At 42.5% G+C, this 12983-nt stretch overlaps 1 protein-coding gene across 1 annotated transcript in view; it reads left to right on the top strand.

Moving 5' to 3' along the window:
* Positions 1-12983, top strand: part of parp8 (poly (ADP-ribose) polymerase family, member 8) — a 377525-nt gene that overhangs the window by 134800 nt on the left and 229742 nt on the right. Inside the window, exon 3 of the mRNA XM_080185528.1 lies at positions 11276-11313. Coding sequence (XP_080041654.1) covers positions 11276-11313 — 38 coding nt within the window. The remainder of the gene's footprint in view (positions 1-11275; positions 11314-12983) is intronic.

Below are 12983 nucleotides of genomic sequence, written 5' to 3' on the forward strand. Positions count from 1 at the left end.
AGTGGCCTGAAAATAGTGTCTCTCTCCCTTCTTTCTCTCTCGATGTGTCTAGGGCAGTGGATAGAGGAGAGCTGGTGGATGTGGTCTTTCTAGATTTTCAGAAGGCGTTTGACAAGGTACCTCACAAGAGGTTATTGCAGAAGGTCGAGGGACATGGAGTTGGGGGTAGGGTGTTAGCGTGGATAGAGGATTGGTTGTCAAATAGGAGGCAGAGAGTGGGGGTCAACGGGTGCTATTCGGATTGGCGGATGGTGACTAGTGGAGTGCCCCAGGGGTCGGTGCTGGGGCCTCAGCTTTTTACCATTTATATAGATGATCTGGAGGAGGGAACCGAGTGTAGGGTGTCGAAATTTGCTGATGACACCAAGATTGGGGGAACGGCAAATTGTGCGGAGGGTGTGGAGAGTCTGCAGAAGGATCTAGATAGGCTGGGCGAATGGGCCAGGAAATGGCAAATGGAATTTAATGTTGGCAAGTGTGAGGTGGTCCACTTTGGTAGGAATAATGGTAGGAAGGACTATTACTTATGTGGCGAGAAACTGCAGCAGGCGACGGTGCAGAGGGACCGCGGGGTCCTTGTGCATGAGTCGCAAAAATCCAGCTTGCAGGTGCAGCAGGTGGTCAGGAAGGCGAATGGGATGCTGGCCTTCATAGCGAGGGGGATTGAATATAAAAGTAGGGAGGTCTTGCTGCAGCTGTATAGGGCATTGGTGAGGCCGCAGCTGGAGTACTGTGTGCAGTTTTGGGCGCCGCACCTGCACAAAGATATTTTGGCCTTGGAGGGAGTGCAGAGGAGGTTTACTAGGCTGATACCGGAGTTGAGGGGGTTGAGCTATGAGGAGAGGCTGAATAAACTAGGCTTGTACTCGTTAGAGTTTAGAAGAATGAGGGGAGATCTCATTGAGACGTATAAGATGATGAATGGGATGGATAGGATAGAGGTGGAGAGACTCTTCCCGCTCAAAAAAGACAGTAGGACTAGGGGGCACAGCCTCAAGATAAAGGGGGGGCGGTTTAGAACGGAGTTGAGGAGGAACTTCTTCACTCAAAGGGTGGTGAATCTCTGGAACTCTCTGCCCGTTGAAGTGGTGGAGGCTGCCTCGCTAAATATTTTTAAGACGCGGGTTGATGGGTTTTTGATAAGAGAGGGGATTAAGGGTTATGGGGAGAGGGCGGGAAAGTGGAACTGAGCAGCGACAGATCAGCCATGATCTTATTGAATGGCGGGGCAGGCTCGAAGGGCTAGATGGCCTACTCCTGCTCCTATTTCTTATGTTCTTATGTTCTTTCTCCCTGTTTTACTGAGAAATTCTGCTGGTTATCTGAAAACAAGGTCTTGCCTTCCTGGAGTAGAAAATCTGCTGTTGGTGGCTTGATGTGGAGATGCCGACATTGGACTGGGGTAAACACAATAAGAGGTTCACATTGGTGGCTTGACCAGAGTCTACCTGGGTTCTGGGAAGCTGTTCTGACTTTAAGCTGTTCTGACTTCAAACTGTTCTGGATGTGTCAAGAGGATTACTAGAACATACAAGACTTAGAGTTTTCAATTCTGATACCAAAAGACTCAATTCCAATATCACATGAGCATTAGACTATCCTGAACTTGTTAAAGGGTTTTATCTAAGGAAAGCTTTGGTTAGATTGGAACATTTTAGATATATTTGTTAAGGATTATACATTATCGTGGTTGCTTTGTTTTTGTTTGTAATTGATAAAAGTTATTGCTGATTTTCTTTCCATATATGTTAACTGTATTCTTCATTAAAGTTTGTTTGATAAAGCTCCCTAGTGAGTCATTGGAATCATACCTGAAGAGAAATATATATGCTTATTCTAGCCAAATTCAAGATGCAAAACTTATGATCCAGGCAGGCTCCATAAAACACTTTGGAGTCTCTGATCTGAACCATAACACATGTCCCAAATACTCAATAGAGGATTGAAAGAATTTACGTTTGTCCTTGCAGTCTGTCAGACCATAGTCTTCCATTCTCTGGAGAGTGGCATCCAAGTCTCGCAGGTGTTCCTTTTTGTCTCTTCCAGAGACTAGGATGTCATCCAGATAACACTGAATTCTGCTTAATCCACTCAGGATCTTTGAAACAATGCAGGAGCTGAGATGATACAAAACGGCAATCTTTAGTCCTGGAACAAGCCTTAAAATGTAACTAATGTCAGAAGTTCCTGTGACCTATTGTCCACGTTCATCTGTAAGTAAGCTTGGCTCAGGTCAATTTTGCTGAAATGTTGGCTCCCACCAATTCCACAAACAAGTTTTCAATGTGGGGAAACGGATACTGTCCCGCACATAACACTGGATTAATGATGACCTTGAAGTCTCCACAAATCCTTACAGATCCATCCATCCTGATGATTGGAGCTATTGTCAAGGACCATTCACTAATGCTAACATATTTTAAGACTCCCATCTTCACAAGTTGTCCCAAGTCAGCTTCCACTTTCAGTCTAATAGCATATGGTATAGACATTGCCTTTAAGCATTTTGCTTATCTTCCTTCTTCTATTTTCAGTTTAATTGTAATAACTTCCATCCTCCCTATTTGTCCATCAAAAATAATTGTGTGCTTTAAAATTTTTGTGAGTACTAGTTCTCCATTTATCGTCGTGTTGACTTCAATCCAGTTCATTCTAATCTTCTCTAGCCATGTAGGACACATAAGTGCTGGATGGTTGACCTTTACAACAGGGACAGAGCTGCTATTTGCTATTAAGTTGCACAGCTATTTTGATGTGGCCTATCAGTAGAACCACATCACTTGTGTATGTCTTGATGCATGATGGCATCAAGTGAATGTGCTTAAGTTTCTCCTTGTAAACAGTTTCTGGCACCATGAGATGCAGTAAAAAGTCTGACAACACCAGGTTTTAGTCCAACCGATTTATTTGATAATAGATTCACAAGCTTTCGGGGTTAGTCCCTTCGTCAGGTGAATGGAGAGTTCTGGCCTCAGACAGAGCATGTAAAGCACAGACAGTTTAGAGATTACTGATTAGAATGCGAATCCTTACACCTAACCTGCTGTTCAAGACCTGAAGTGGCTGACAATGTGAGTGGAAGGAGCACTGATCACAGGTTAAAGAGATGTGAATTGTCTCCAGACAGTACAGTAAGTGAGGCCTTGCAAACCCAGGCAAGTCACGGGGGTTACAGATAGTGCGACATGAACCCAAGATCCCTGTTGAGACCGTCCTCATGTGTGCGGAACTTGGCTATCAGTCTCTGTTCAGCGACTCTGCGCTGTCGTGTGTCGTGAAGGCCGCCTTGGAGAATGCTTACCCGATGGTCAGAGGCTGAATGCCCGAGACCACTGAAGTGTTCACCAACAGGAAGGGAACAGTCTTGCCTGGCACCAGTATGTGTCCTTATTTTTTCAACAGCTCCACATACAATGTCTTTACACCAGCATTCAATTGCAGAATGCTTTGGCTTTGCACACTAGTGACTTGTACAAATTAAGTTGTTGAGTGTCGATTTAGCCACCATTTTGTGTATTCCAGTAGATAAACTCAATTACTGAGCTTCCTTAGTGCAGGACTTCACTAATTTTGGAAAGGCTATGACAGAAGGCAAAATAAATCACAAAGAAAATAACGGTGCTAAATTTGAGCTTAAAAAGCCTACAGATTACAGAAGAGTGCAATGACTCAGGCAAAGAGGTCGATGGCTAGGGGAGTGGATGCACAGTGAATCTGGACTATTGATTTATATTGAAATCAGTGTAACTCTAATCATGTTTAACAGTAGCTCTAACAGGAGTTTTTTTCCCAAAATTATTATTAAAATGACTTAAGCTATTAGAAATTCTTTATTCGATATTGTTTCTGGTGTTGCACAATTTAGCTGCCTAGTCTATTAAATTATGATCTATTTATTTTGAAATCCACTCATTTGAGCTTGATGTTTTCCACAATTTTATAAGCATGGTGCATTAGCTGAAAGAAATCATCAAAATCAATGACAGATAACTATCTTGATCATTAGCTTTTCACAGTGCAATGATTACCAACTAAGATTATCATCGTTATCAGAGTGAATTCAGCACTTTCTATTTTAATTATAACTTGAAAAAACATCAGAATGGAGTTTAACAAAAACTGAGAATACAAAAATAAATCTGAAATTACATCCGTCGCAACCTCTTGCCTCATCCACAGTTGGGATTCTCCAATGTTACTGCAATGAATGGAGCTTTGCCTGAGTGTCAAATTCTCTGTTCTTGCTTTAATTTTGATTTGATTTAATCTGATTTATTATTGTCACATGTATTTAGTATGCATGAAAAAATATTGTTTCTTGCATGCTACACAGGCAAAGCATACTGTTTATAAAGAGGGAAATGAGAGAGTGCAGAGAGTGTAGTGTTGCAGTCATAGTGAGAGTGTAGAGAAAGATCAACTGAGTGTGAGGTAGGTCCATTCAAAAGCCTGATGGCAGCAGGGAAGAAACTGTTCTTGTGTCAGTTGGTATGTGACCTCAGACTTTTGTATCTTTTCCTGATGAGAAAAGGTGGAAGAGAGAATGTCTGGGGTGTGTGGCATCTTTAATTATGTTGGTTGATTTTCTGAGGCAGTGGCAAGTGTAGACAGAGTCAATAGATGGGAGAGTGGTTTGCGTGATAGGCTGGGCTTCATTCATGACCTTATGTAGTTCCTTGCGGTCTTGGACAGTGCAGGGGCCATACCAAGATGGCAGCAGGGTGGGTATAGATGAGCTTGGAGAATCCTGCCTCATGATCCTTTTTCATGTCTATTCCCCATTTTTCAGTGATTTTCTCATTTCCAAGATGCCGTTTCTTAGCTTTCTTATTTCTGTGTGCCTAAATGTGTCTGTGTTTCTATGAATCAAATGCTTCTCCAAAATAAAACTTGCATTCCTCCATCATCAGAAGTGGTTAACTGGTCCCATATTGGAAAAGGCTCTGGGGTACTTAAGTTCCAGACATGAATCCAGCACATGTGCCTGGGTAGCCTTGAGTGTCACTTGCATGCCATTCAAAGTGGGAAATTTGGGCACTGGGTATGTGCTGCTGCCTTGAGAAATAGCAACATCCAGCCATCACCATTGTATTTCTCTTTTCCTTATAATTAGTTTGAAGATGGACATCAAGGCACAAACACTTAAGAGATTGGTGAACACAAAACTATGTTGGTTCATTCATTAAGGATTTGAGAAGTTGGTAAATGGTATTACACAGTTGAAGAACCTGAACACAAGTTTAAGTTGGTAGCTTTTTCAGAACAAACTAAAAATATGGCCTGAATTTACACACAGATGGAGAGGCTCTCCCTCTTAGTGAAAATGGCTACAAAGGCACAAACCTGGAATTCCAGCTTCTGAACCAGACGCCTGCCATTTGCACAGGGAGGGTGGAATGAGAATAAATTCTAAATAGCACATCAATGATTCATGGAGGCAATTGCATGTATTAAAGTGCAGCTGCCTCATTCAGATCTGATGTTTACAGGTGGGATCTCTAAAACATGACTTGTACACATTAGACTTGGTGGGAGAAGTCCTAAAGTGTTCTTTGCCGAGGCAGGGTACCATTTTGGAGGGATAATGTACCCTTTGGATATGGTGCCAGGACACCTTTTGGAGAGGTCAGGTGCCATTTGGAGGAGGTCAAGTGCCCTTTGCAATAGTTAAATTAGGCACGAACAGGGTAATCAGAAAGCTTTGTGAAAAACGTGCCTTAATTTTGTGGCCTAGAGGCTTCTACTTCTTTATCAATAATAAAGATCTCACAATGAACAATTTGATGGCTGAATTTTAGCCACCGGTAGAAACAGGTAACTTGAGTCAGGAAATTTCCCAACTCAGGAGATCTGCCCTTAGTTTAAAGGGACCCGTTTCACCCATTTTTCACTCCCAGAAGGCAAGTGTATAGGATAGTCCCTGCCAATCCTGTAAACCAAGGCAAGCTGGTTAGGAGGTGCACCTCAATTCTCTGGGACTTTGTCCCAGTTATTTTGGAAGCTGTTAGATCCTTATCCCTCACCCTTAACAACCCTAATGCCCACCAACTCCCATAGTCTCTCCACACCAGCTCATGCCTTCCACCTATTTCTCCACTTTGCCTCCTTCATAACGGTTTCGTTAAGGGGAAGTCGTGTCTGACAAATTTATTGGAGTTCTATGAGGATGTGTCTAGGGCGGTGGATAGAGGAGAGCCAGTGGATGTGGTGTTTCTTGATTTTCAGAAGGCGTTTGACAAGGTACCTCACAAGAGGTGATTGCAGAAGGTAAGGGGGCATGGAGTTGGGGGTAGGGTGTTAGCGTGGATAGAGGATTGGCTGTCAAATAGGAGGCAGAGAATGGGGGTTAATGGGTGCTATTCGGATTGGAGGTTGGTGACTAGTGGAGTGCCCCAGGGGTCGGTGCTGGGGCTCAGCTATTTACCATTTATATAGATGATCTGGAGGAGGGAACCAAGTGTATGGTGTCGAAATTTGCTGATGACACCAAGATTGGTGGAACGGCAAATTGCGCGGAGGGTGTGGAGAGTCTGCAGAAGGATCTAGATAGGCTGGGCGAATGGGCCAGGAACTGGCAAATGGAATTTAATGTTGGCAAGTGCGAGGTAGTCCACTTTGGTAGGAATAATGGTAGGAAGGACTATTACTTATGTGGCGAAAAACTGCAGCAGGCGACGGTGCAGAGGGACCTCGGGGTCCTTGTGCATGAGTCGCAAAAACCCAGCTTGCAGGTGCAGCAGGTGGTCAGGAAGGCTAATGGGATGGTGGCCTTCATAGGGGGATTGAATATAAAAGTAGGGAGGTCTTGCTGTAGCTGTATAGGGCATTGGTGAGGCCGCAGCTGGAGTACTGTGTGCAGTTTTGGGCGCCGCACTTACGCAAGGATATTTTGGCCTTGGAGGGAGTGCAGAGGAGGTTTACTAGGCTGATGCCGGAGTTGAGGGGGTTGAGCTATGAGGAGAGGCTGAATAAACAAGGCTTGTACTCGTTAGAGTTTAGAAGAATGAGGGGAGATCTCATTGAGACGTATAAGATGATGAATGGGATGGATAGGATAGAGGTGGAGAGACTCTTCCTGCTCAGAAAGGACAGTAGGACTAGGGGGCACAGCCTCAAGATAAAGGGGGGGTGGTTTAGAACGGAGTTGAGGAGGAACTTCTTCACTCAAAGGGTGGTGAATCTCTGGAATTCTCTGCCTGTTGAAGTGGTGGAGGCTGCCTCGCTAAATATTTTTAAGAGGCGGGTTGGTGGGTTTTTTGATAAGCGAGGGGATTAAGGATTATGGGGAGAGGGCGGGAATGTGGAACTGAGCCACGACAGATCAGCCATGATCTTACTGAATGGCGGGGCAGGCTCGAAGGGCTAGATGGCCTACTCCTGCTCCTATTTCTTATGTTCTGATGTTCTTATTATAACCTCATGCCACCTCCACAGCCAATAGGTATAGATAGGGAGCAGACCTCTAGTGCTATGTGAGATTTTAAAAATGTCTAACAATCTGGAAATCCATTCAAAGCCTTTATATAAATACATGAATGGGATGAGAATAGAGAGATATGGTCCCTCGAAGTAAGGGGTTTTAGTTCAGTCAGGAGCATGGTCGGTACAGGCTTGGGGAGGCCAAAGGGCCTGTTCCTGTGCTGTAATTTTCTTTACTCGTTGTTCTTTTAAATTTCCTCAAATACACACATATTCAAACCCCATAACAAGAGCAACAAATCCTTTTATAAACTCTTTCTATTATTAATCAAACTGTGAACTGAAAGCAAAAAGTGCCAGAAAAACTGAGCACATCTGGCAGTATTTGTGGAGTGAGAAATAAAATTAATATTTCATGTCCAATATGTATTGTCTTTGGAACTGGAACTCAGATGTTCTGGATAGGACTTTCCACAATGCTTGAATGTAGCTGTCTGCCATGCTGATAAGTTACCCATAGCAGATGAGATGCACCCAGGATACTGAAGGGAGTTAGAGTAGAAAACGTAGAGCACAAGCTATAATCTTCCAATCATCCTTGGATACCAGAATAGTGCAAGAGGACTGGAGAATTGCAAATGTTGCATCCTTGTTCACAAAACCTTAATGATGGGAAGACTTTGAGAACCAATAACTTAAGGCTGGGCTGCTGCCGCACACCTTCCACTACCGCGTCCTCGCCCGTCGCCCAGACACACCTTGGTGGGCCTTGTTGCCGCCGGGCGGCGGAGGTCCCCGATGGAGGTCCCTCTACGGAGGGATCTCCCCCAATTACCTCGGGGACCTGGGGTGGAGGTTGCTGCACGCGGTGGTGCCGTACAACCGTAGGTTTTTCCGGTACACGGGCTCCCGAGACTGCTCTTTCTGCGGCCTCGAGGAGTCCGTGGACCATGTCTATGTTTTGTGTTACAGATTGCACACCCTTTTTGATTTTCTGAAGAACCTTTTATTGATGTTCTGTTTGCATTTCAGTCCCACGCTCCTGATCTACGGACACCCGGTGCGGAGAGGGGAGGGTCGGGACGCCGACCTCCTCGTGAACCTGCTCCTGGGCCTGGCGAAACGCGCCATCAACAGGTCCAGGCAGCGGGCGATCGACGGGGCCGTCCATCCCGACTGCCTGCCCCTCTACCGCGGCTACGTTCGTGGCCGGGTGTCCCTGGAGAGGGAGCACGCGGTGTCCGCGGGCACTGTCGAGGCCTTCCGTGCCCGTTGGGCACCGCAGGGGCTGGGGTGCCTTATCGACCCTGATAATCACATTTTGATTTGACGTGTCTTAAGTTTCCTTTGTACCTTTTGTTTCTGTTCAGGCCGTTCCCCCTCCTTCTGGGGAGCTGCCCCCTTTTTCTTTGTCCGAATGTAATTTAAGTTTGTTTACTTGGTTTGACCCGAAAGACCACCAATAACTTAAGGCAAAATTAACAATCACCTTGATAAATAAATTATTTGAGGAAAGTCAACACAGATTTGTTAAGGTAAATCGTGTTTAACTGACCCTTAAGTTTTTTGCTGAGGTAATTAAGAGGGTTAATGAGAATGTTGTTGATGTGGTGCACATGGATTTTCAAAAGGCACTTGATAAAGTGCCACACATCAGATTTGTCAGTTAGGTCTCATGGAATAAAAGGAATAGTAGCAGCTTCGTACAAAATTAGCCAAATGATAGGAAACAGAGAGTACAGTCTAGTGTTAAGGCCACAGATTTTTTCCTGATTTTGTTAATACAGTGAGATCTAGGACTAGGTGTACAATGTGCAATTTCAAAGTTTGCAGAAGACGTAGAACTTTGGAGTTTTTTTTAAATTTAACTTATTGATGTCACAAGCAGGCTTACATTAACACTGCAATGAAGTTACTGTGAGAATCCCCTATTGTGAACTGAGGGGAGGATAAAGGTAAAATTCAGACATCGATCTGCTAGTAGAATGAATGAACAAGTGAAAGATAAAATTTAATGTAGAGAAGTGTGATGTGAACCATTTTTGTAAAAATGAGGTGAGTAATAGAAAGTAAAGGGTATAATTTTAAACAGTTTGAAAGGTCAAAGAGGTTTGGGGTATATGTACACAAATCATGGAAACATGGAAATGATGGGCATCAGTAAATTGAGCTGGTCTTGTACACTTTAAAATTGAACTCCAGTATTAATGGTGCCAATGTTATTGATTTTTACAAGGATTTGAAATATTTGAATTGGTTTTTCCTCTTAAGCAGTGAGGTGGAGATGCCAGTAGTGGATTGGGGTGGGCACAGTAAGAAGTTTCACAACACCAGGTTGAAGTTCAACAGTTTTATTTGGAATTGCAAGCTTTCAAAGCGCTGGTCCTTCATCAGGTGAAAGAGCAGCACTCCAAAAGCTTGTGATTCCCAATAAACCTGTTGGACTTTAACCTGGTGTTGTGAGACTTCTTATTGCACCTTTAAAGCAAGACAGTTCTGATAAATCTGTATGAAAACATTAGCTTGGCATCAACTGGACTTTTGTGTCCAGTTTTGAGCACCACACTTTCGGAAGCATCTAAAGACAATAGAGAGGAGGCAAAAAAAATTCATAAGAATGGTTCCAGGGATGAGAACTTCAGTTAAGTAGGAGAAGCCGGAGTTTTTCCCTTTGGAGAATAGGAATAGATTTGATGGAGAAAATATTTTATAGTTTGGTTTTCAGAATATTCATCATGCTGATGGGTTTTTTTCATTTATTGGACTGTTGGCTGATCGATAAATAAAATGGCACTGTTATATCTGTTGCATTTATAATATGTATGAATGTGTCTCTGTGTGTTTAGATGTAGTGGTAGTTTTTTTCTGCGTTGTACTGCAACAACAGCCAAACAACTTTGCTTTTGTTCATAATATGCAACCAGTGCTGATTTGTAGTTTTTGGAATTTCCCTGCTCTGCATCGAAACAGACATTTTTCAAAACAAACATTGACAGCAAGTAAAGGATTAACTTCTTCCCCTTTGATATCTGAAGTTCCAATTGCTGTAACCAATTTGGAATTTTCTAAAATCTACGTATATATGTTTGAAAATCTACAAATTTGTTCTTTTACTTTCAACTTTATTTGCTTTATAATCGTAGACAATCTAGCCCTTGTGCTGAACTGTTTAACTAGATAATTTCATAGCAATCATCCATCCGATGTTACTGGGCTCATATGTGAAATATTTGTTTCTTCTTTAATATTTGGTAATTTAGTAACCTCCAGTACAGTCCCCTGGTCATTGAATAGTGGTTAGTTATCAATCGTATTATATACAAATATCTATCTTTCAAAGAGATACTGGTCAAATGAAGAAATTAAACAAATTGATTTTGTTTGTTTGTGAATGCTTGATTCAGAAGTATGAATACATCTTACACCACTTGCTTATAATGTCACCATAACAACACTCCGATCTCCTTAGATTTTACCCCTTGCAACCAAATAGGATTGGCAAAAAGGTCTTTGATTAGGATAGTATTTCTTTAATAATTCAGTAATTTGAGAAAAAAAAGAGTCAAATTATTTGTGTTTTAACATAATCAAAGCCTTAATACGCAGATATAGCAACAAGGTTTAAAAAGTTTATTACAAGTTTCAAAATTGCTTCCAGAGTGAATGTTCTTTGAGTAATAAAACCAAATAGATTTGTGGAAATTATCCACTTCAGCACAGAATGACGATAATATAATCATGTCAACACTCAAAATGAGATTGTCTAGGAGAATGAAGGAAACAGAGTAGGGGAATAAAGTTGGTAATTCTGCACAGAATTATGTGTTCTAATTCTTACTGTTTTTCTTCTCAACAGGGTGTCCTATTCAGTTCACGTCTCCGAGGATTATCCAGGTACTCAGATTACTGAAAGTTCTATAAAGACCATGGTAGTTATGTATCACATCTGAGTGTTGCTGCACTGCATTCAACTGGTTGTTTGATTGGCTGCTGATTGGTCCTTATCTGAACAGTAGGTTACCTGTTACTAACAAAATGGAAGGTGGCCCTCAGACTGAGGGAAATTATTAATATAAATAGCTTACTAGTTTTGACTTCTAACCCAATGTCTGTCTGTGCATTCAACATGAAAGTGAGACATGAACTGACCCAGAGTAGTTCTCAACTGACCCATATTTAAACTGAGTACTGGCGTGAAAAATGGGGCTTGTAAATTAACCCTTGAGAATACTTTAAAAGTCCATTCAGCAAATAATTCCTTTCACAAAACCAGAGCAGATTTTTCTTTAATGTTTAAATATATCAAATTTGCTAATCCTGTTGAAAAATTGTCCCCATCAGTAGTACTTTTACAAATCAACCAGTTAAAAAGGATGATCATTAATCTTCGCGTCCTTTTGTTTCTTTCTGTCTCTCTGTTAATTATTTTTGAATATAGTTATTAGCACAGAATGCTTCTGCTGTCTTGTAGCGTAAGGCTCAGTAACTCCTCCAAGCCAGCACCCCAATGAGATCATCAGCAAAAATAGTCACAAGCAATCAACCGAAGCCTGATAAAAGCTGTAATACAACCTGATATTGTAAAGCGAGTCTTGTTTCTGAAATATTTTATGTTTAAGGCCTTGGTTTATTGTTCTCAGAAGTAGTTCAATGACTCAGACTTCTGATGAGTGCAGTCCATGTTGGAAGTACATCAAGTAAGAATTCCAAGAACAAATGCAGATGTATGGGATTGTGGGTAATCTAGGAAGTTGGATCAGGAATTGGCTATCAGATAGGAGACAGAGGGTGGTGGTGGATGGTAAATATTCATCATGGAGTGCAGTTACGAGTGGTGTGCCTCAGGGATCTGTTTTGGGGCCACTGTTGTTTGTAATTTTTATTAATGATCTGGATGAGGGTATAGTTGGGTGGATTAGTAAATTTGCTGATGACACCAAAGTTGGAGGTGTGGTAGATTGTGAGGAAGGGTGTCATAGTCTGCAGGGAGACTTAGATAGGTTGCAGAGCTGGGCCGAGAGGTGGCGGATGGAATTTAATGCGGAGAAGTGTGAGGTAATTCACTTTGGTAGGAGCAACAGATGTGTCGAGTATAGGGCTAACGGGAGGACTTTGAATAGTGTGGATGAACAGAGGGATCTAGGTGTGTGTGTACATAGATCCCTGAAAGTTGGGAATCAAGTAGATAAGGTTGTCAAGAAGGCGTACGGTGTCTTGGCGTTTATTGGTAGGGGGATTGAATTTAGGAGTCGCAGTGTAATGTTGCAACTGTACACTACTCTAGTGCGGCCGCACTTGGAGTACTGTGTGCAGTTCTGGTCCCCGCATTACAAGAAGGATGTGGAGGCGTTGGAGAGGGTGCAGAGGAGGTTTACTAGGATGTTGCCTAGTATGGTGGGGAGGTCCTATGAGGAGAGACTGAGGGATCTAGGGTTGTTTTCGTTGGGAAGAAGGCGGCTAAGAGGGGATCTTATTGAAACATATAAGATGATTAGGGGTTTAGATAGGGTGGATAGTGATAGCCTTTTTCCTCGGATGGAGAAAGCTAGCACGAGGGGGCATGA

Source organism: Carcharhinus amblyrhynchos, chromosome 1, assembly GCF_965287045.1.
Source record: "Carcharhinus amblyrhynchos chromosome 1, sCarAmb.v2.hapA, whole genome shotgun sequence".
NCBI classification, from domain to species: domain Eukaryota; kingdom Metazoa; phylum Chordata; class Chondrichthyes; order Carcharhiniformes; family Carcharhinidae; genus Carcharhinus; species Carcharhinus amblyrhynchos.